The sequence below is a fragment of the Amblyomma mixtum genome, chromosome 5, assembly GCF_055824585.1.
Source record: "Amblyomma mixtum isolate Tamu chromosome 5, ASM5582458v1, whole genome shotgun sequence".
Lineage (NCBI taxonomy): Eukaryota > Metazoa > Arthropoda > Arachnida > Ixodida > Ixodidae > Amblyomma > Amblyomma mixtum.
In genome coordinates this window covers 176,296,669-176,318,487 of record NC_143016.1, presented here as the reverse complement: position 1 = coordinate 176,318,487, position 21,819 = coordinate 176,296,669, and the positions used below count along the sequence as shown (strand labels likewise).

General features: G+C 44.3%; 1 protein-coding gene across 2 annotated transcripts in view; it reads right to left on the bottom strand.

The window, feature by feature from the left end:
• LOC149344790 (melatonin receptor type 1C-like) overlaps nt 1–21,186 on the bottom strand; it is a 145,418-nt gene extending 124,232 nt beyond the window's left edge. Inside the window, exons 1-3 of one of the 2 annotated variants that reach the window (XM_089546391.1) lie at nt 21,083–21,186; nt 13,886–14,705; nt 12,443–12,569 (exon numbers count right to left, since the gene is read on the bottom strand). In XM_089546391.1, the coding sequence (XP_089402517.1) occupies nt 12,443–12,569; nt 13,886–14,698 (940 nt within the window). In that variant the 5' untranslated portion in view covers nt 14,699–14,705; nt 21,083–21,186. The remainder of the gene's footprint in view (nt 1–12,442; nt 12,570–13,885; nt 14,706–21,082) is intronic. The other variant, XM_089546392.1, reaches the window with a different exon arrangement.
• Nucleotides 21,187–21,819: the final 633 nt, after the last annotated feature.

Sequence of the window (21,819 nt, the reverse complement as noted above, 5' to 3'; positions counted from 1 at the left end):
CTAGCAATTCCGTTCTCAATGAACCCCAGATTCCAACGCGACCAGTAGGGTACTTCTGCGATAGTTTGGCAGCCCACAGTATTTGCGCAAAAAAAGGCCTCACCGTGCAAAATAGTGCGTCGCTTTCGCTGGGTATATATACGGCAAGCCAAGCATTTCCTCTGATCTTTTGACTCTCCTCTATCTGCACGAGGCAGCGGTGGTGGCTTGGCTCGAGCCAGTAGCAGGCCCGTGCAATTTCATTTTCATCCTTCTCTCAGTCACAACAACAACAACATAGCGCTTGTCGTAGGATTTGTTGTTTGCTGTGTCACTGTCGTCTTGGTATGCTGTGTGTAGGTATCTGCCGTTCCCATTTAATCACGTGACCTTATATTATCAGACTCCTGTTGATTAATAATAAATACCCGTGTACGATTTGTTCTCCAGTTGAAGAATTAACCCGTGTGATTCCATGGAGCCGCCCAGTCGACTTTTTTTAAGCCCGAGTAAACACATTTTTAATGTATTAAATGTATATTTTTAGTATATTTCTAATGTATATTTTTATTATATTTTTAATGCATTATAAATATGCTAAGCGGGCAAAAATGTACTTTTCACGTATTTTTAAGAACGTTTAAAATATTATTCCTAGTATACTTAGAAAGCATTCGTATTGCAGTTTAAGCCTAGGGACAAAAAAATGCGAAATAAATATGAAATTAATACAATACGTTTGAAATGCATTTTTAGCACATCCTCTTCTTCGCTAAGGGTAGGCGCGGCAGGAAAGAGTTAAAAGGAAGGCAGAGAAAAAGTTACGCGTGCCAAGCTGAAGGTTTCGGTAAAAATCTCGGCAGAGCATGTATGATCTTTAACGGCAATCAAAAGGTACTTGTGTTCCGACTTACCACCTTAACCGGGCATAAAGGGGCCGTGAGAACCAGTCTGTGAACTTACACTGCTTTCTGCATTTTAATTCCCAATTCCAATACTTGAAATTATAATTTTTTAAAACACGAGTATTTCCGTGGCATGCGTGTTTTTAAAATGAATTTTTTGTTTATCTTTAAATCAGCTTACTAGTCTCGCAACCATTGATCACTGAAGTCACATGAGCATGCTCGCCTACGCCGTTACTGGTGCTCTGTTGGTTGGATTGAGTTGCTTGCATGCATGCCGTGTAGGGTGGCTACTCGGAATGTCATTTTTATAATTTAACAAAACGCCATCCATTTTGTTTTTTTTCTTTTTCAAAGCTTTCGGCATTGTACGCGAGCTTAGAGATACTTGGAGAAGCGGGCTTGTTCGTGACCGCCGTGTTGAAATTGTGGCGGAAGCCAAAAACAATGCGTACAAGCTGTATTTTACAGGCATACGCTTGGAGCCATATCTCTATGTTATGGCATTTGTCTCCTTTCAGGAGCCGAGTGCTTCTACATGTGTAAATCCCGTGCGTCCCGTGTGCCATGTAATGACCAGCTCCGCATATATGGGCATGCAGCCAGAACCTATTGTCTGTCTGGCACCAACGCGAATGATATAGTAGAAAAGGCTAACAGCGTGTTGGGCAAACTTAACTCATGGTCTGAAAAAAATTCCCTACTAATAAACACACGGAAAACAAAGGCGATATTTTTTAGAGCTAAAAATGTCAAATGGGCTGTACATACAGATTTAGTATTGGGTGGTAATATGATAGAAATAACTAATGTTGTAAAAACACTTGGCGTTCACTTCAATGAATTTATGCTATGGGACTACCACATCGAGCAAATGGAGAGTAAGCTAGCTCGCGTTGTCGGCATACTCAGAAGGTTAAAGTGCATGATACCTACTAGGACAGAACTTGTTATTTACCATGCCCTCTTTGACTCTCATGTTAAATATTGCCACTTGGTCTGGGGTACAACGACGCAAACTAATATTCAGAAGGTTTTGACATTACAAAAAAATGCAGTCAGAGCAATTGCGGGTGCCACATACTTAGCACATACGAGTGCTCTATTTGCAAAATACCGCATTATGGATGCAAGGGTTATTCATCAGTACCGTGTAATTCAGCAGTACAAATCTCAGGTACATAGTGACACCACATTTTTTGCTGACCTTGCGAATCTACGGGAAAATACCGCTGTTCACAACACAAGACACTACGAATATTGGTATGTACCTTGTCCACGCACAAATTACGGTTTTCAAACTCTCAGGTATGTGTTGCCATCTTTCCTTAATAGTAACGCTTTCACTAATCAATCCATTCTTTCCGTTTCATATAACGCTGTCAGAAATATGTTCTTACAAAAGAATGAATCATATCCAACTGTAAAATAAACAAAGTGTCCATGTGCTGTGATTAAACTATCATTTGCGTGTGTGCAACAGTACCGAGACTATTCTGGTGATCTGCTATGAAGATATTGTACATATTTGTTATTTCATGCATTCTCTTGTTATTGTTTTACTGCTGTCTGTCATCGCCGTGCCAAGCCGCTACGGGAGATGGGAGCTTTGTCAAGCCGCGTGCGCGGCTTTTTTTCCTTTCTCCTCAGCCATTGTACATGACTGAAATAAATGCACTGAACACTGAACTGAACTGAACCTAAATGACAGAGAAGAAGTACCTGCGAGGGAGGGATTTCTAACGTTATCGCGTTGTCCTCTTAGGAGTAGGTTAAACGTTATGTGGTGGTGAAATAAAGGACAGTGTCTCTCTCCGAAGTGATACGCAAAGCGGACCTCGGGCCACTGAAGGGACCCATTAACTCGAATATTCTCAAAATGACTGGTTCAAGATAATGGTACACAATTTAGCATTTACTAAGTGCAAAATTTGGTAGGCGACGCACCGATGGCCCTGGCTGTTCATCAGTAATACAGCTGTTTACGTAGACGAGTATAGAAATAGCTATAGTGGATGTTTCAGCGGAAGAGAATCAGAATTTTTATAAATACGCGTTTTGAGAAATAGAGATGGATTTTGCGCCTTTGCAAAAGCGGTGTCGGCGGATATCAGTGGACAGTTGAATCATATTATGCAGTATGATGGCTAAATTATTTCCCATGGTTCAGTTTTCCACTATTGCATTTCAGCGCTTGACTCCAATCGAATAATTCACAATACTGTGAAAGGAGGGCTCCGAATGTACCAGTTATTTTATTCAGTGACAACAATCAGCGCTGCAGTTCGCTACCGATGGCCCAGCACATTCCGTCGAAGCAGAATAAGTCCAGTCCAGAATAAGTAAGAAGCGCTTCATCAGTCTTCATCTTAGCAAGCTTCTGGAAGTCGAGTTCCACGGTTACCTAAGCTCAGGCTGTCTGTGATACAATGACCGCTTTTGTTATTCTCTGATGGCATGTGGACATGTTACCCGATGGCAAAAGTGCTTGAGTGCTACTGGGGATTATATAAAAAATTAATGCACTAATGAAAAACAGTGTTAGAAAGTTTAATTTGCAGCATCTTTCTCTAAATAAATCATTTTTAAACAGTTTGGCGGCCAACCGCTAAAACCTTTTGTAGTTAAAAAAAAAGACTCCATCGCCTTGGAGCTGGAAACAGGTTTGAGAAATAAGTCAGTCTTTCTGCAATATGCAGATATCACATATTCAGGCTCGCAGACGAAAAGGTGCCGCACCCTCAGATTTTGCGGTTCTGTATTCCTCATTTTAAACTTGTCGCAACAGTCGCACTGTAAGAAGCAAACGGATCACTGTTAGCTCTTGTGCCATGCTGATCACGTAAGGTTTCAGCGTTGTTTCTGTCTATGCGATACACAGAAGTGGTCCCTTCTCCAGTACTAGTCGAGACATGACATCCTCGGGACATTCCTCAATCTTATGGCAGCGAAGTAAGAACGTCAAACTTCATTGAAGTGCGTTGGGTGAAAATGTCATCCTTCGTTTCTTGAAGTCTGCCATACGACGTTTTAAACCAACGAGTGGCGTCATCACCCGAGTGGGCAGCTTACCACGCGACGACCTGTCGACATTGGTCAATCGCTTTGGGCTCCCTGATATGTACAGACGGGTGTGTGAAAATTCTCAGCGAAAGGCGTCGCCTAGCCAGTGCTCAGATAAAAAACGCAAACGGGGCTTGAAGCATGCGTTCTTATTATTTCGACCCAAGCATGGCATTGCAGCCCGGCAGCGTCTGGTTGTGATGTCTGTTTCATTTCGCGTACTTACATTTGGAAAGGGGACATCACTGTGGATGTCTAACTCTCTGTAGGCAAGGTACGAACCGCACCGAGTGCAGCAGCGGAGGCGCTGCACTAGCCACTCGAATTTCAAAGCGATAGCTGTACGAAGCTCGTGTCGCAGAAAATCCGGTGTCCTCACCGTTAACCGTCAGCGAAGAATCCACGACAAATGCCCAGAGAAGCAACCTTTGAGGTAGGTGGGCCACCTAGGTCACATAACACTGTGGTGTCATCACAACCTGTCCACCGGATTGTGAGCAAACTGCGCACCGTGGAACGTGGCAGTTAAGTTAATGATCGGTCGCGAGGAATTGCTCGGGAAGAGCAACCTGGGTCGCAAAAGCCCCATGGATGTCATATGCCTCCATTGCAGGGCAGGGGGGCATCGCTTAAGCGGTATGCCACTGCTCCATGAGTGGTACAAGTACTACCAGGGATCTATGAATATGATTTAGGCAACGTACAATTCTGCATAAATGGGCATTAAACCATCAAAGATATCGCGTCATACCATTACGGCAGAGCTTAAATGCCCTGTCCAAATGTCACAAAATTCGGCGCAATTTTGGAAACAAATAAGCAAAAACAGCGCCGCGCGGACGCGTCTCCCCGGCGCTAGCCGAACGGGGGAGGAGGAAACCCCCACGGAGCGCCTAGTCTGTGTGCGTGTGCTCCCTCTCCCCTCCAAAACCGCTCACCGACGCGGCTTGCGCCGAGGGAATGAGTCATCCACGCCGAAGATTTCTCTCGAACATGCGAGTCGGTTCTACTGCTGACCGGGGGAAAAGGGCGTAGCCTTGCGTGCCCTAAGACAGGTCCCCCTCGCCCGTCGGCGGCGGCGCCACGACAGAACTAGCCAGAACCTTCGCGAAACGTCTCCTGACTTTAACCAATGAGGACGCGCGGCCGGCGAGAGAAAGGAAGGGAAACTATATGGGAGATACTGCGTGTATGTGCGCGCTTACTGTGGCGCGTACAACAAACAGACGAGAGAGCGAGCCTATAAAAGAAGGACGTTGACCGCTGTCAAGTCAGTCCGGACCGCCGTTTAAGCTTCATCGAAGCGCGCCCGTTCGATTCCCGGGAAAACACCGCTCGGCCAGCACCGGACCAACGAGGCAACGTTCGCCAGTCTGCGGGACGGCATCGTCGTGGAACTCTGCTCGTCGGACTGCCGCAGTGCCCGGTGAACAAATTGTGTTTTGTTTGTTTATCTCTCTCTCTTGTGTTAGTGCACTTTAGGTGCCATATTGCCTTTGTATTGTATTCTCTCTCTCGAGTTTAACTTTGCACGAAGTGCATTGTTTTGTTAATCACTTTGTATGTGTTTGTACTAGTGATTGTGAAATCCTCTGTATCGTCTCTTTGCTGCATAAACTTTGTTTTGTTTGTGAACCTTTGGCTCCGACCCATTCTTTGGCTTGCGACCGGGGAAAGCCGGGCACCAAACGCCCAAAAACCTCTTGTCACTTGGTAGCTGGTCTCCGCCGAGTTTGCCACGCTGAGTCGAGGGCATCTCCTTTAAGTCCGAGACCGCTACCCCCACACGCTCTAAGGGTGTCTGGGAACTTCCCACGTAAAAGTGCGCGAAGTCTGGGTGACACCAAATTTTTCCTGCTTGCAATGTTGCAGGTCAAAGTGAAAATGGGCTGTCCTCTCACTCTTGAGCTGTTAACAAGCAGAGCATTCCTACGTGTATTCATATACTTCGTTGCTGCTGTCACCGATCTGTGAATTTTTACATGTTCTTAAACGTTTGTATTCTGTGCCAATGTAGCTGGCCTCCTTTCTTTTTTTCTTTTAGTGTGAGCCGAGATCTCCTACCATGCCAGAAGAAGTTTGTTCGGGTAACTTCAAATCTAATGCCCCTATCCTTCTAAAATTCTCCATTCCTTGTTTTCCTGCTTCTTTTCGCACAAAAGAAAACACAGAAAAGTATTCGGTAAGTATTGTTTCGTTCTATCATCAGGGGCGTTTCGAAAGATTTGTAATAGGAAGTAGCAACTCATCAGCTTCCACCCAAGCTCAGCCATATAGCTGCAGATGAAACCTGTACAGTTTCACAGAAACTTCAAAGTTGAAGAAGAATTAGTCATGGTCAGGCGTTCGAACCCAGGACCACCTACTGTCGGAAGCAGTCATTCTACCAATTTCCTGACGCTTAGCGGATGGTAGGACGAGAGCTCATTTATTAACAACTCAAAGTAGGTACACAGTCCACCCAACCTAGAATTGAAGTGGTTCGCGTCGCCCTTCAAACTCCATACGTCGAAATACTTTCGTGATCAATATAAAGTAAAAATTTGTTATATGTCTACTTTAGCCCCTGCACTGAACAATGGGGCATAAAGGTAGATTCTCTTCCTTATAACTAACATTTTAAAACGGAGTTCCTTGATCTCAATGCGCCCCAAGACTAGAATGGAGTAAAAAATAAAACATTTTGCGCCGCTGCAGTAAGCTACATAATTGAACACCTTCTGTGATATGTTCAGCCCTCAAACCATGCCTGACCTTCCTCTTTTGTGTCGCCACAGCGCTAGAGCCCCCGCTTAGGCCGCATGCCTCATTCTCACATCTTTTTTTAGTGTGGTCCTCGCGGTGCGTTGCAGCAGACTACAGTGTGCTGCTGGAAACGTGGAACTATGATAGAACAGTTTCAGCGCCAAGCTCTTGATTGAGCTTATGAGCCTGCATTTTTCCACAGTCACGATAACAAATGAACTTTTAAAGAAGTGATGATCACAGCAAATACTGCGATACTAGAATACCTGAAGGGGCGTTGTATTTACCTCATTCTGCTCTGGTTTTTAGTCAACTATAGCGTGGGGCACGACCATGACAATTACACCGAGATTGCTTTCCAGCATTTAACTAATGATTCTAATGCTACATCGCTTTACGATCGCAGGCAATCAAACGAGATAGTAAAGCCAAAGCAGATGACAACCAGATGACTCCTGCCACCAACGCCGCCGCTGGGGCTGTGGACGGCGAACAGAACGCGTGACGCCGAGTCATTTAGGGTAGCGCAGATTCCGAAGCTGAGCTACCGGTGGCTTGCGCAGTTACCTGTCCGTTTCCGCCGCTGGCACTGTCGCATAAAAATGAGACTAAATGAGTATAAGTAAACGTCGCGTTATTTTAAGTTTCATTTCTGTGGGAAGTAAAATTTTTATTATAGTATTCTGAAGACATAAAACTACGCAGGAGACAGGACACAGAAAAGATGCAGACAGGACGAGCGTACGCGAGCTACGCTCGTCCTGTCTGCATCTTTTCTGTGTCCTGTCTCCTGCGTAGTTTTATGTCTTCAGAATGCCTTACCAAATGGCCTCTCATCACACACTTATAGAATTTACTATGGTACTCCTAAAAGACTCCATTGTATAGGGGAGTAAATAAAATACTCCATTTATACGGAGCAAATAAAAATTCTTTTGGGATGCGCTACAGGACAAGCAATTTACTCCCATAAGGGCGTTTTTGTTAAGAGTGTATGGTATTGGTCCAATGTTGAGGGGAATCTTTCAGCGCGCAGTATATTTGTGATAAATGCGTGGTTACTCTTCAGCATCCATTCAAGCCGCCACCATGACAGGCGTATACTCAAACGACTAGGCCAACACTCCGAACCCCGTGTTAAAATTTAGCTGCTATTATTTATTCAGTGCGAAACGTGCCATGGCTACTTCCCCTATTTCAGCTCCGCTGACGGAACATTCAGCAAGAAGTGCCCACTTCCAGTTAATCATTTGTACGTGAAAGCGTATGAAACTCGTTGGGTCGAAAATATTTTGGCGTCACAGTAGTAGCAGTTGTATCTGTCGGCACCGCGAGTCGGAAATACTCGGGGGCTGCGTACAAATCAGATGGCCCGAACACTCAGTGAATGAAAAAATGGCCTGGCTTAGCTTATGGTTAAGCCTAGGATGCGAAGCATAGTTTTGCGGTCTGGCGAGCCGCCCTCTCCCTGGCCGACATCTCGCTGCTCGACTCAGGGGGGTAAAGCTGAGCTCGCAAAGCGGTCCACGCATGTAAGTCGCCATCTTGGAAGCCATCTTACAACACACTATTGTGGCCAGCACAGTTTTTTCTCTCAAAGTCAAGGATGGGTGAAGTTTGAGCTTGAATTCGGAAAACTGCGGCAAAGCAAATAATTATATGTCACTCTTACGCGTATTTTCAATGTTTTAAACACATTTTGTAATCTTTAGCATACTGATTGTGGTCATTTCTTTTAATATCGGATGATTGTGAACATGTTCACGAGTAAACTGAGTAAACGCTCTCGGAGTTTCGGTTTTAAACTTCTGCTTTCGAACCTGATTTCAAGGCACTGAATTCAAGGAGCTGCATACAAGGAGTCACTCGCGCTCTCGTTCACCGCGATGCCACGTTCGTGCCTTGATGCATGGCAAAAGCTCCAAAAGGATCGGGCACTTTGCATCATTTGTGAGTAAACGTGGGAAGAGATACATATGTACCTTTCACGACAACTGTGTACTGTAAATCGTGTGAATGAAAATCTCCCGCTCTTGGAACTATCTTCAAAGCCGGATGACACCAAGCGAATGAACCTTGCAGTCGTTTACTTTTTCACGGCATTCTGCTTTCTTAACGCCATTGCCTCAATCTGCTTGACAGAGAACACATTGGCGCTACTTATAAAGGATGCAGGTGTTCTTGCTTAAATGCGCTTTATTACGTTTTTCATCAAAAATGCGTGCGGTAATTAAGGTAACACTGTTGAAATAAACGGCCGCGCAACGACAACGGCACAAGAAGAAGGACGCGCAGTCTACCAACTGTTTATTTTACGGACAAGAGGCACACTTATGATCCTCAGCTCAAGCATCTGACCGCGCATTATTGCTCCGAACACAGCCAGTGGCAGGAAATCGGCATGAAAACAAGTCAGCATGCATGTAATCGCAGGACCCTTCTTATCCCGTGCCTATAAAGTACTTGCGGCACAAGCTTCTGATAAATGGGTTTTGAAACCAAACAGAGGAATAAAAAATATCTCAGCAAAAAAGCAGTGTCATTAATTAGAAGCAAAAGCAGTCATAAACCTAAAAAGACAACACAAAAACAGATAATAACCAAAAACCCACCACAACAACCAACCAAGCACCCACAATTTAATGCGCACTATGCTGCACTCTTAGAAAAAAAGGTAGTGAAAACGTAGTAACGGCTGCTGTTACCACCTTTTTTTAACCCTTACTACCTATGTACTATGTTGCTACGACCTTGTTACTACCTCGAAAGAAAATTAAGTAGTAACAAGGTAGTAACTTCTGCTGTTACTACGTTTTTTGGCAGTTACTACACTTGTACTACCTCATTATAACCCTGGTAGTATCCATTACTACCTTGATCTGGAAATGGTTGATCGGAATATGCACATGTATACGTATACTAACATTCCCGGTGACATTGCTACTCAATTCCCCATGTTTTTATATAATGAAAAGGGTTTCCTAATTGGCAGCAAATCTAACAAAATTGCCAGTGCTGTTTTTTGTTTTCAATACAATATAAGCAGCGCGTATGTGTTCCATTCTTTAGTTTGATTTCTTAATTGCACTTTTTCACCAACCCCAAGCTATTGTGCCTGACTTGTGCTCATTTTTCCTTCTGGTTTACTACAAGATGCACAAAAATGGGCGTTGAGTTTCTGATGTCATGTTCATGCACTCCTTGTGACACATTAGAAAGTCACCACGAAGTCAGGTATTCATGTCTGTCGACAATAAAAACTCAGCAGAGACTCTTTTTCGTTAACACAGAAGATTTCCTTATGTCATTGGCTATCAGCCACTGAAAGGTCCTTCTCAACAACATTGTTGTCCCGTGCGAGAATGTAGATGCTGCTGCTACATTTACACGCAATGAAAAGAACAAGAAACAACTGTGGCTGCACATATCACGGCACATAAGTTGGCAAGTTTACGTCTGGTGGCGTGGCGTAGTGGTTAGCGTGGGAGGATAGAAAGTATCGAAAGAGGTTAGAAACAACTTGAGGATTGAAAGTCAAAGGGCGGCGGTTCGAATCCTCCTCAAAGCAGGCATTTTTTTTTTATTTTTATTTTTTTTTCTCGTTTTTTTTATTTTGGCTCTTATTTTGCACTATTACTATCTTATATGCATAAGATTCTAATGTCAAAAGTCATTAGATTATTTCTTAAGGTGTTTTCTCTCGAGAGGTAGTAAATGTTACTACCTCGCAGTTACTACGTACAGTTACTGAGAGGTAGTAAATGTTACTACCTTGCAGTTACTACGTACAGTTACTACCTAGGTAGTCATATATGTGACAGTCGTTACTACCCCAAAATGTAGTAACCTCAACTACCTTTTTTTTTAGAGTGTGGACATGAACCGAAGGTTTCTCGAGCGGTACATGCTGTTTCATGCATTTCTGCCTCCACCTTGTTTCACTCGTTCGTGATGAAGCTCTGAGCGCTGCTGCGTACGAAAAATCCCATTATGAGCTCGTCTCGCGCCAGAAAGGTCACGGCACCGTCTTTCTCGGCGAAGGAGAAAGATAAAAAAAATGCGAGAGGCCCGCGGTACTCTAACAAACCTTCGACATTTAATATAACAAAACGCTGAACGTTCAAAACAAACTAGGCAGAGCAGTTGCTCCATTTACCTTGGGCATTCGTTTCCTTTGCGAATTGTGTTCGTCCTTTTGAGGTCAAAGCAAATTTCCGACGTGTATTTGCACTCGACAACAGAGGACATGCGAAATTCCGTGCGCTCTACAGACGATATACACTCCAGCGCGTCACAATCGCGGTACTTGCCTTCAAACAACAATTCAGAAGTCGCAAGCCACCTATATGAAATTACAGTCGGTATGCGACACTGCATACCATTGAAAATGATCCAAACGCGACGATTTTCTCGTTGTTTACAGCAGTTTAGAGCAGTCGAGAGCTACTCGGCATACCGCCATCTTCCCACGGACTACGTTGCCAGGTTCCAACTCCGTTCTTTGTCCAGATTTATAAAGTGTCAAAACAGCTGGCAACACACACAAACCGTTGTGTGATGGCGGCGTTCATGCGTTGCCCACTGGAACGTATGGGCTCAATGGGCAGCTTCTTCTCTAGAGTTGGTTGTATTAACTCTATGGCTCAATTGACTCAACGAGTGCGTCGCCTTTTGCGTGACGTCAGTATCTCCTAGCGGTAGGAGCGGGAGTTAGGCCGCCGGCGGAGGCTGCGCGTCCGCAAGCGAGCGCACGAGGCCCCAGCTTTCACAGCTGTTGTGACGTCATATCACGTGTTGCGCCGATGAAGATCAAGTGGTAGCTACGCGGCCGTGCGCGGCGCAGCAAGGAAGAGCTCGGTTGTGCGAGTAATATGCTTGGCATAAAAACCAGGATCGAACCACGGCCTTTGGCGTTCGAGACGGGGACGCTTCCGCTCTGCCACGACGGCTCCACTTTTGATAATGATTAAAGACGCGTCCATTGAATGCACGGGTTTCTGAGAAACGTATCTTCTAGATCTGTTCTGGGGCGCACATGAGTAATTATGGGCACATAAATTACAGATGTCGGAATTAAACGAGTACCATGCATATCCTGTAAATTTCCTCCGTGTTTGGCATGCAATCGTAGCGCCATCACGTGGCGATACTGAAAACCCCCTTCGCCATGCTCTGCACTAGCCCGGCAGGTGGCGCGCACGTAGGCGACCTTTCTGTGTCGTAGTAGTGTCGTTCCTTTCTGAACAGGTGTGATGAACCGCAGTCGTCATTCAGTTCTAGAGTGGAGCAGTGTGTGTTGCTACTGTGGATATACTGCGTCGGAGTAGTGTCGTTCGTTTCTGAATTGGTATGATAGAACCGCATCCGTCTACGACTACTAGTGGGGAGCAGCTGTGCTGCAAATGTGAATATTTTGATAGGCCTCTTAAAGACTGAACGATTTGTACACCGGGCAAGGCGTCGCGCCGAACGGGCGAGGGATTCCGTGGACTCCCTGGCAGCGTTTCAACACGCTGTCGCGCTCCTCTCTTAAAGGCGAAGCTTAATTAAGCTTCCTCCAATTCTTTGTTCTCCCTCCTCCAATAAAGACCTTCTATGAAAGTATTTATGCATGCAGGTGTACTAGTTGTTACCCTTTTTTCTTCCCTTTGTTACTTTACAGACGGCGTCGCCTTATATGCCTTGTGTTCCAGCATCAGACGAAAAAAGCGTTCAAAAAGACCCACCATTGCGCCAACACGTTGTCTTACCCTCTGCACTGACGACTTCGACAGCACTTCCAAAGAGAAGTTCTTTGTATCCGTGTCTGAAGGATGGACTCCTGAAGGCGTAGATTATCGGGTTGCACGCAGAGTTCATGTAGCCGAACCAGTAACTCTGCGTGAAAACATAGCGGTAAATTGAGAGCTATCAGCACTTCGGCTCGGTAATGACTCTGCTAGTTCCAGCGCGCGCCATGTTCATTTATTACACTGGAAGTTTGTCGTAATATAAGGGGCTACCAACTAATCATGTTTTTAGGCATGGTATGTCTAGTGCTACGCAAGAGTTGGCAGCGGCACATTTCTTGGCACATGAACTGAATATCTCGGGTCAAATCGACGTCTTGGATTTGGATTTCTGCGAACAGCTCGATAAGGTTTCTGGTGAGAGCTGACGGCTCAAGTTTTTTAAGTCACATTTGAGGAGTATCCAAAGAAGCGTCCCGAGACACTTGTCATTAAATGAATACAAATTATTCTGTTGATGTGATTTCTGATGCTGTGTCTACTGTGTGGCTTGTAGTTGACAATGCAGTTTGTAAAAATATCTCGTCGAAATGACAATCATTTCCTGCAGCAAGGCATTGTGGCTATTAAAGAATGTTGTAAGCATGAAGGTATGGCCCTGAACAAAAAAAATGGCCATATATGCATTACAAGCCCAAGAAATCCCAATGCTGTTAGTGATGTGATATGATAGAAAACAGTATCAGAACTTGTTAAAGAACAATTAAGGCGTAACGCTTAACAGTAAGCAATCCTTGCGTGACGAAATCTTCGATACTTTCATGTGAGCCTTATGAATGTTATGGTCTACAGAAGCACGACCTGTGATCAGCCCCTCAAAGCGCCATACACCTATCTCATACCTTTGATCTTCCGTCAAGTTTAAATTACACTATGCCGAAATATCAGGGTGCCTTTACACTTAAGACAACTTGAACGTGTTCAGTGTAAGGAGGTCTCATTTAATTAAATAAAAAGCCCCAACTACAACCTCTTCCTTGTTTTCAGTTCAATACACAATCATATTTAAAAGCTGAAAGCACGGAGGGAACTAAATCAACTCCCATTTTCTTCAATGCATTTTAAGCGACAGCTAAATTAAATTTGCTTTCTTGCATCCTACTTTTTCCAGAAAGCAAACCCGCCGCCACACGCATAAGGTACGTTTGTGTCAAATATTAACTGGAAAAAATGTATTCACGAGCACTTTTCTTCAGAAGAGTAGCGGAGACAAACGCTCTTGTTTTCGACGATGACCTATGTAGGTTGGGTTTCCAGTCATATTCTTTTTTTTTTCAGCGCTGGAATTGGTACGCCGTGTTAATTGTATTTTCGTTCTGGTTGAGGCGCTCACTTGGCTAAAGTATGCCCGGAGTACATAAATAAAGAGGAAACACTGTGCAAAAATTATAATAGATAACGTACCACAGGGTTAAGTATCTCCGGCACGTGTGTCTTGTTGCCTCTTGAATTCACGTAGAACGTGTAGATCATGTATGGAGTCCAGCAGAGCAGAAAACAGATGAGCACCAGGAAGAGAGTGATGTTGATGCGCTTCTGCTGAACGACTGAGTTGTGGAGTCCCATGTGAGCCTTTACGCGAGACATGTGGTCGGCGATAACCCGGAAAATGTTGACGTAGCAGAAAGCCATCACGCCGAGCGGAATGAAGTAGTTGGTCACCGTAATAAGCGCCGAATGCGAGTACATTTTCATGTTCCGAGGGTAGGCTGGCCCACACTGCGAGGCCCCGCGTTTGTAGATGATCTCGGTAAGTCCCAGGAAAGGTGTGATGGCACAGAAAAAAGGCCATAGCCATGCCGCCACCAGGAAGACGGCGACCTTCCGGTAGCCCTCACCTCGGTGGCTGAAGGGTCGCGTTATGCTCAGATACTTGTGGACACTCATGTACATGAGCGTGTGAATGGAGCACATCAGCAGCAGCGCCATGGTGAACCCGTTGAACTGGCAGAAGGCGTGGCCCATGACCCAGTCGCCCCGCAGTAGTGTGGCCAGGGAGACGGGCATATCGAGCAACGCGACCAGGATGTCAGCCACCGCCAGGTTCACGATGAACATGTTGGTGCGCGTGCGCATGCCCCGGTGCCGGAGAACCGTGAGCACCACCATGGCGTTCCCCAGCACGGCGAGGACCATAAAGGCCAGAAGCAGCACCGCCATGACGCTGACCGCTGCATCGCCGTAGTAGTAGTAGGTGGTGCTGGCGGACTCAGCCATTGTCCTGCTGCAAGGAAAAGCGCGATGTGGGCTCGCATGAAAATGTTCGAGTAGTGAAGCTTGAGAATTTCTGCCTGACTGTTTCACTGAAAATTTCTGGGCAAAACCAGACGAAGTTAATCCACCTAGTTATACTCATGTGAGATTTCTTAAAATACCCACAAAAGAGTGTATCCCTATACAAGAGACTTCCCGAGATGGAGCGAGTACAGTTCCTGCCGTCATGTCGCACCCTACAGAGGCTGCTGCTTAAAGTATGTGCTTCACTGCGGCCACAAATCACTTTATAAAAGATTATTGATGCGCAAAGGCACTTCAACCAATGAATTAACTCCATACAAAAAAATTCAAGCAGGCACTTGGTACAACTTAGGTGCGGTAATGCGAAAGCGTTTGTGCTTACAGTATGGCGCCATCTGCTGGGCCAGCGTCGTACACTGTCAGGTGGCTTTTCAGTGGGTGCCGCTTGATAGCGCTACGACACGCCCAGCAAGAAGTAAATTTACCGGAAATGTACAGTCTTTGTCAAAAGTTTATAGTCCAGGGGCTCACTTCTAAGCTTTATATTGGGACTCCAGGAGCATTCATGGAAGTCCTACTTATTGTAGGAGGCAGTACCAGAAATCTTCTTATGGCCTGGAAATTTGGAGCTCTAGAGATCCATTAAGAACGACACAGTGTGGCTAAAAAGAGAACCCCCTAGGCTCCAAACTTTTGACAAAGGCTGTACTTTTGTGCTCGCTAAATCGAGAAATCTGTAATTTATATTCTCAAAATTACACACCTAGGCTTCTAAGACAACTTTATATTCACTAGACGCGCCTTTTATTCAGCTCCAAATGTCGAATCGTCGTGGCGCAATAGAATGGTCCCCGTCTCGCGTGCCGCAGGCCCGCGTTTGATACCCGCCTGGACTAGTTCTTCTTCATTGATAGTTCATGCCTTTGTTCGAGTGTGGATTGGCTTGTTGGACAGCTATGGATTTGATTGTGGATTGGGTGACACATCCGGTCCACGCCACTCATGACCGATAAAAGGATCTCGCCTTAAAGATCCTTTAGGTGTGCTGCCGGCGTTCTGTTGTCGTATGTATGGTTCAGCAAGCCTAACAGAATAAAAGGCGTTCTTTTATTTATGCCAGTATAGATATAGGTCGTGAAACCCAAAAGTATGACCTGCTAATAATATTGATGTTTTCAGCGACTCTTAAGAAATTTGACGCTGGAAATATGCTAGAGCCTTCTGATTTACCTTCATCAACAAAATGTTTAATATTTGCATCTTTAAGAAAACAACTTTGAAATATGAATAGTGCTGTCGCATCATCTTCCAGAATAAAGTTATTTGATTATCTTGACCACAGTAGAAATAAAGCGATATTTTATTATCTGAAAAAGCAGCACTATGTCAATTGAATCGTTCAAAACTTATATGGAAGCATCTCTTATAAAGCGCTATTGCTTCCGTTTCATTCCTGCCAGGTTACTGCTGAGAAGTTTTTTCTTCTTTTGTTAACTAAGAGGCTATTTTATTACCCAGCAGAATGCAGGAACATAAGCGATCTAGATGTCCTACAAAGAAGAGTGCAGAGCGCAAATGGAACTAATTCAATTCGTTTTTAAGGAAAGGAAATTGCGCAGTAATTAACTCACGTCTCCCTCGACAGCCGAACCGCGCCGTAAGAGAAGACAGGAAGGTGGAAGTGAAACAAGAGAGAGAAAAAAGGTGCCGTATTCACGTGGACTTCTGAAACTATTTCTGAAGCTTTTGGTCTAGGATTCGCCGCAATATTCAAGCGTATTTTTGAATAACAGTACGCAAAATACAAAAATGTAGGGTACGACAAGCTGTGGTTTGGAAGAACTCATTCCTCGGGGTTCAGTGAGGGACGAGTTAACAAACAGCGGGAAGCGACCTCGCTACATCTTGGGCCTGTATAGGAGTTCATCGTTTTCGCGCTCGCGTTTTTAATATAACGAGGTGCCTGAAGATGCGATCCAATGAAAACAGGTCACCCGTGACCTTCCTGCAGGTTACCGCGCAGTGGCGTTGGAGCTAGGTTCTAGACAACTGATTGTCTATATTCGACTCTTAGTGACAGGCAAAATCTGGGTTTTAGAGGCATAGCAACCAGATTCGAGTCAATTTATTTTATTTTCTTTCTAGATACTGCGATCTTGTTCAAGATCTCAGCTGGGTGGGTGTACGTACATCAAACATGCAAGCCTGTATGCACACTCAAATTCCCGGGTTCGATCCCGGCCGCGGCGGCTAGAATTTCTTTGGAGGAGAAATTCTAGAGGCCCGTGTACTGTGCGATGTCAGTGCACGTTAAAGAACCGCAGGTGGTCGAAATTTCCGGAGCCCTCCACTACGGCGTCTCTCATAGCCTTAGTCGCTTTGGGACGTTAAACCCCATAAACTAAACTAAACTTAACATTTGTAGGCATTTTTCAAACGCCAGTAAAAAATTATGGTTATCAATTTCGTCATTAAGGTTATTACGGTCCGTAATTGTCCTCTGCAAAAAAATAATTTTTAAAACGGGTATTCTTTGCATTCAAAACGGTTATTCCTAGGGCATTCTTGCGTCTAGTGTTACAACCTGAGCAGTATGCAAAAAATTGCGAAGTATTACTTTACGTTGACCGTTTACCAGCAAAAAGTAAAACTTGAATCGACAGATATGGTTCAGCATATGGTTAATGCACTTCGTTTCAAGAGCCCGTTGACAGATGTAGTGCAGTATTAATTGAAAAACGAAACCTAAATCACTTGTGGTGCATTCGTTCTAATTCAGGTGAAAGGCCCCAGATAAATACGGCAGATACCAACGATTGGCTAAACAAAAAAAACGCATCTTTCGGCGCTGCGCAGCATCTAACTGTACAGAGAGATGGAATGCTTATCGTACTGTGGCATCACAATACAAAAATGCTCTTTTCAACGCGAAACGCAACTTTTTTCAAAATACCTTGCCTAGTCTACTGATTACTATCCCACGCAAGTTCTGGAATATCCTTAACGTGAAACCAAAAAAAAGATATGATACTGAAAGATAACCAAGGTGCCCTGATCCCACTAAACGAAGGTTGCACATTATTAAATCGTACTTTTTCTCTGTCTTTCGTAACAACCACGCCAGTTACTCTTCCCGACATGCCTACCTTTGACTCCCAGTTGATGGATACCATCACTATTGACTGGGAGGGAATTCAGAAACTTATTGATAGTGCTAAAATGTCATCCTCTGCAGGTGCTGATGGTATCAGCAACAAGATGTTGAAAAGCACTATTACTTATTCTTCACTCATGTTGTCCGAAATTCTTACTCAGTCATTGCAGGCCGGCATGCTCCCTGACGACTGGAAGGTGGGCAAGGTGGTTCCAGTACACAAGTCTGGTGATGTTCACAGCCCTTTTAACTACACACCAATATCATTAACTTCTATTCCATGCAAATTACTTGAACATGTAATCTATTCTGCCCTCATGAGTCACCTTGAGTCCAATTCTTTTTTCACACCCCATCAACATGGTTTTCGAAGAAATCATTCATGTGAAACACAGTTAATCGCATTTACTAACGACCTTTTTGCAGCTTTGGATCGTTCTTCGATTGTTGATTGCATATTCATTGACTTTGCTAAAGCCTTCGATACCGTGTCTCACCCTCTTCTACTTCTCAAACTCAGCAAACTAAACATAGATTGTGATGTATTAAAATGGATTGAATGTTTTTTGGCCGCTCGTACTCCGTATGTAACAGTTAATGACCATGATTCTAATCTTTCTTCAGTAACATCGGACGTTCCTCAAGGATCTGTTCCAGGACCTCTGCTTTTCCTAATCTATATTAATGACCTTCCTGATCTCATAACATCATCTATCAGGTTGTTCGCTGACGACTGTGTAATATACAGAGAAATTTCCAGCCCATCCGATACCTTGGTTCTTCAGTCTGACATTAATAACTTCTCTGCTTGGTGCGACACTTGGCTAATGAAGCTTAATGTATCTAAATGTAAAGCAATGAAAGTAACACGAATGCCTTACAAAGCTAACCCGCATCCATATATTCTAAATGACTCGCCCTTAGCTTTTGTTTCTGCATATAAGTATCTTGGCGTATACATTACCAATGACCTCTCATGGAAAACGCATATCCAACACATAACTAACAATGCTAATCGCATACTTGGTTTCCTTCGCCGTAACTTTTCACTTGCTCCGGTTAGTTTAAAACTACTACTGTACAAAACGGTCGTCCGATCTAAAATAGAATATGCGTCTTCTGTATGGGACCCTAACATTAAGTCACTGATTAACACTTTAGAATCAATTCAGAATCGTTCAGCCCGTTTTATTTTGTCTAACTACTCGCGTTTCTCTAGCATCACACTCATGAAGAGAACTCTAGACCTTCCAGATCTTTCACTCCGGCGTCATCTTTCTAGACTTTTCACTTTCCAAAAAATATATTACACAAATCAATCGCTAAAACAAAGTCTTTTCGCTGTTCCAAGTTATGTATCATCTCGCATTGATCACCGACTCAAAGTGAGTGTTCCAAGTTGCAGAACTAACCAGTATTTTTATTCTTTCCTGCCCAAGACCAGCTCAGACTGGAACCACCTGCCCGCCAGCATCGTCTCCATCTCTGAACCAGAAGTCTTTAGATCTTCTTTTCTTCATCACCTATGTTAACTACTCTCCTTATTGTATTTTATATGTATAAGTATACTTACCACTCCTATCTGTAACGCCTCAACGGCCCTGATAGTAATGAAATGAATAAATGGAATTGTACGCTAACTAATGAACAGTAGCCTGTGATTACTTCGGTGTGCTCTTCAAGAAAAAATTCACGCAAAGAATTTGCTATAGCGCTATGTGTTTTGTCGACGAAAGGTGGCTAGTTATCCACAGGTCCAAGTATTTTTACTGTGTTACTTCCAATAGAGATAAGTTCTTAACACCATACAGAAAGTGAAGAGGTCTCTTGCTGTGTGTAAGTTTAAAGAAAAAGTTTTCTTTTTAATTAATGTACATTTCCAATGGACAGTCAAGTAATCACATCCTCAAGGTTATTGTTGATACGCACCTGATCGACAACTGCAGTGACTTTTTCGCAAAAATTTCGCTGTCACAGAAAACAAGATATAAAAATAATTATGGTTCCTTAGTAATCTATTGGGAAAACTGCTTTTTGAGGAAAGCAAATGCATGGCGCAATGCTTGTCTCGCATACCTTGGTGGACACCCGAACCGTGCCGTAAGCGAAATGATAAAGGATGCAGTGACAAAAGAAGCGCCGTAGCGGAGGTCCACGGAATAACTTCGACTATCCGGAGATCTTTAACGTGGAACTGAGATCGCACAACAAACGTGTTCCTTTCTTCGCCTCCACTGAAACACGGCCGCCGCAGTGGGGTTCGAAACCGAGTACTCTGGCTCAGTAGACGAGCGCCTTAACCAATGAGCCACCGCGGCCGACATACACCAGTTGGAAACGCTAGAAGAAGTATTGTTTAAGGTGAGGAGTCGACTTCTGTTCGAAAGGTAGCCTATGATCTACGCAAGTATCTCGCTATTTTCATTTATATTACTTTATGTATTATTTGTTACTTAATACCTTGACGAAAGCTTTGCGAAAACCCATGAATATAGCGTCTGTTTGCTTACCTTTATTTATCGGCTGTGTGACGACTGCACAGTCTCAACGCATTAAGGACTATTTGCGAATCCCCATCTGAAACCATACTGAACATCTGTGACCACCTTTGCGCTCCTCTAAGACATATAATATATGTTTATGAATTATGTGCTCCAAGTCTTTTGCATAATGCCGATGTCAGTAGTAAAGGTCGGTAATGCTCGACGTGTGCTTTCTTCCGGTTTTATGCTAAGGACTGATCTCGGCCGTCCTCCAGTCACCCGGTAAAGAAGAGTCGCGTAATGATTTCGCGAATACAACGCACAAATATTTCAGACACTTTCTTCTTAGCGTTTCAAAAAAGCGGTTGGTATATCATCGGGTTGCGCTGAACTTTGAACAATGAAACTCAAGAGCAAATCCGAAATCATATCAGATGATACGGAAAGCTATATATAAAAGATTCGTGTGAGAAAACAATACCATGCGTTGCAGGTCCAAGAGGACCACAAAAAAATTTTAACACCAATGCGGAACGTTCCTTCTGCCTTCAACACCTTGTCAAGTTTTCATAATCTACTTGCATACCTAAGAGCGTCAGAGAGCGTGGCTAGGTAGTGTGCTCTGCGCACGATGGGACACTAGCACCACAGTGTTACCGGAAAGCGGCAAATAGTTTGAATGACCGCAGGACAAGGACGCTCTTAATACGAGACAGGGAGTCTCACCTGTGCGTCTCCGAGTCGCATTCGACGGCCGCTCCGATGAGTGCGCCCAGCGGATGACGGCTGCGTGTCGAAGCGACAGGAAGGCGCGAGCGATACGCGCAGCGGAAGACGGACGCGCCTTGCGGGTCGCCCGCAACCGGCCGCACCGATGCTCAGGCAGTCCGCTACACCGGAGTGCGGGCATGGCCCGCATGCAGATGCACTACTACGCGTCGTGCAGGTCGTCGTCGCACCACTCGGCTGGCGCAAGCAGTGCGTTATGGCGAAACGGAGCTCAGTGCGCACTTTTCTTTTTTTTAATCCAAATTCCTCCGGCATCAAACTGCCTTTCCCTGCAGAACAAAAATCAACTTTGTCGGAAAGTACGATACGAACGACATTACCCAAAACCGATGTTGGATACAGTTGTTGCTAGCTTACTTTTTTTGTTCAAGATAGCCATCTTCTTGACGAACTTAAATGAGGAAACGTTACCCCACATTCAATTTTCAATTTTTCAATTTCAAAGACTTTTATTCCTTTCTATCCAAGAAAGAGGAAGCTGGGGCAATAGGCCTTTAGCACCTGATGACGCCTCAGCTTCTTTGTACAGTTTGCAGTACAGTGCCGCGGGGGAAAAAATTAAACATGTTACAAAGCAAACGAAAATTCAACGTATTACAGAGCAAAACAAAGAGACGGGAGCTGGCACATTGCATGAAGCATGATCTCAGCACAGCAATAAAATAGGACATAAA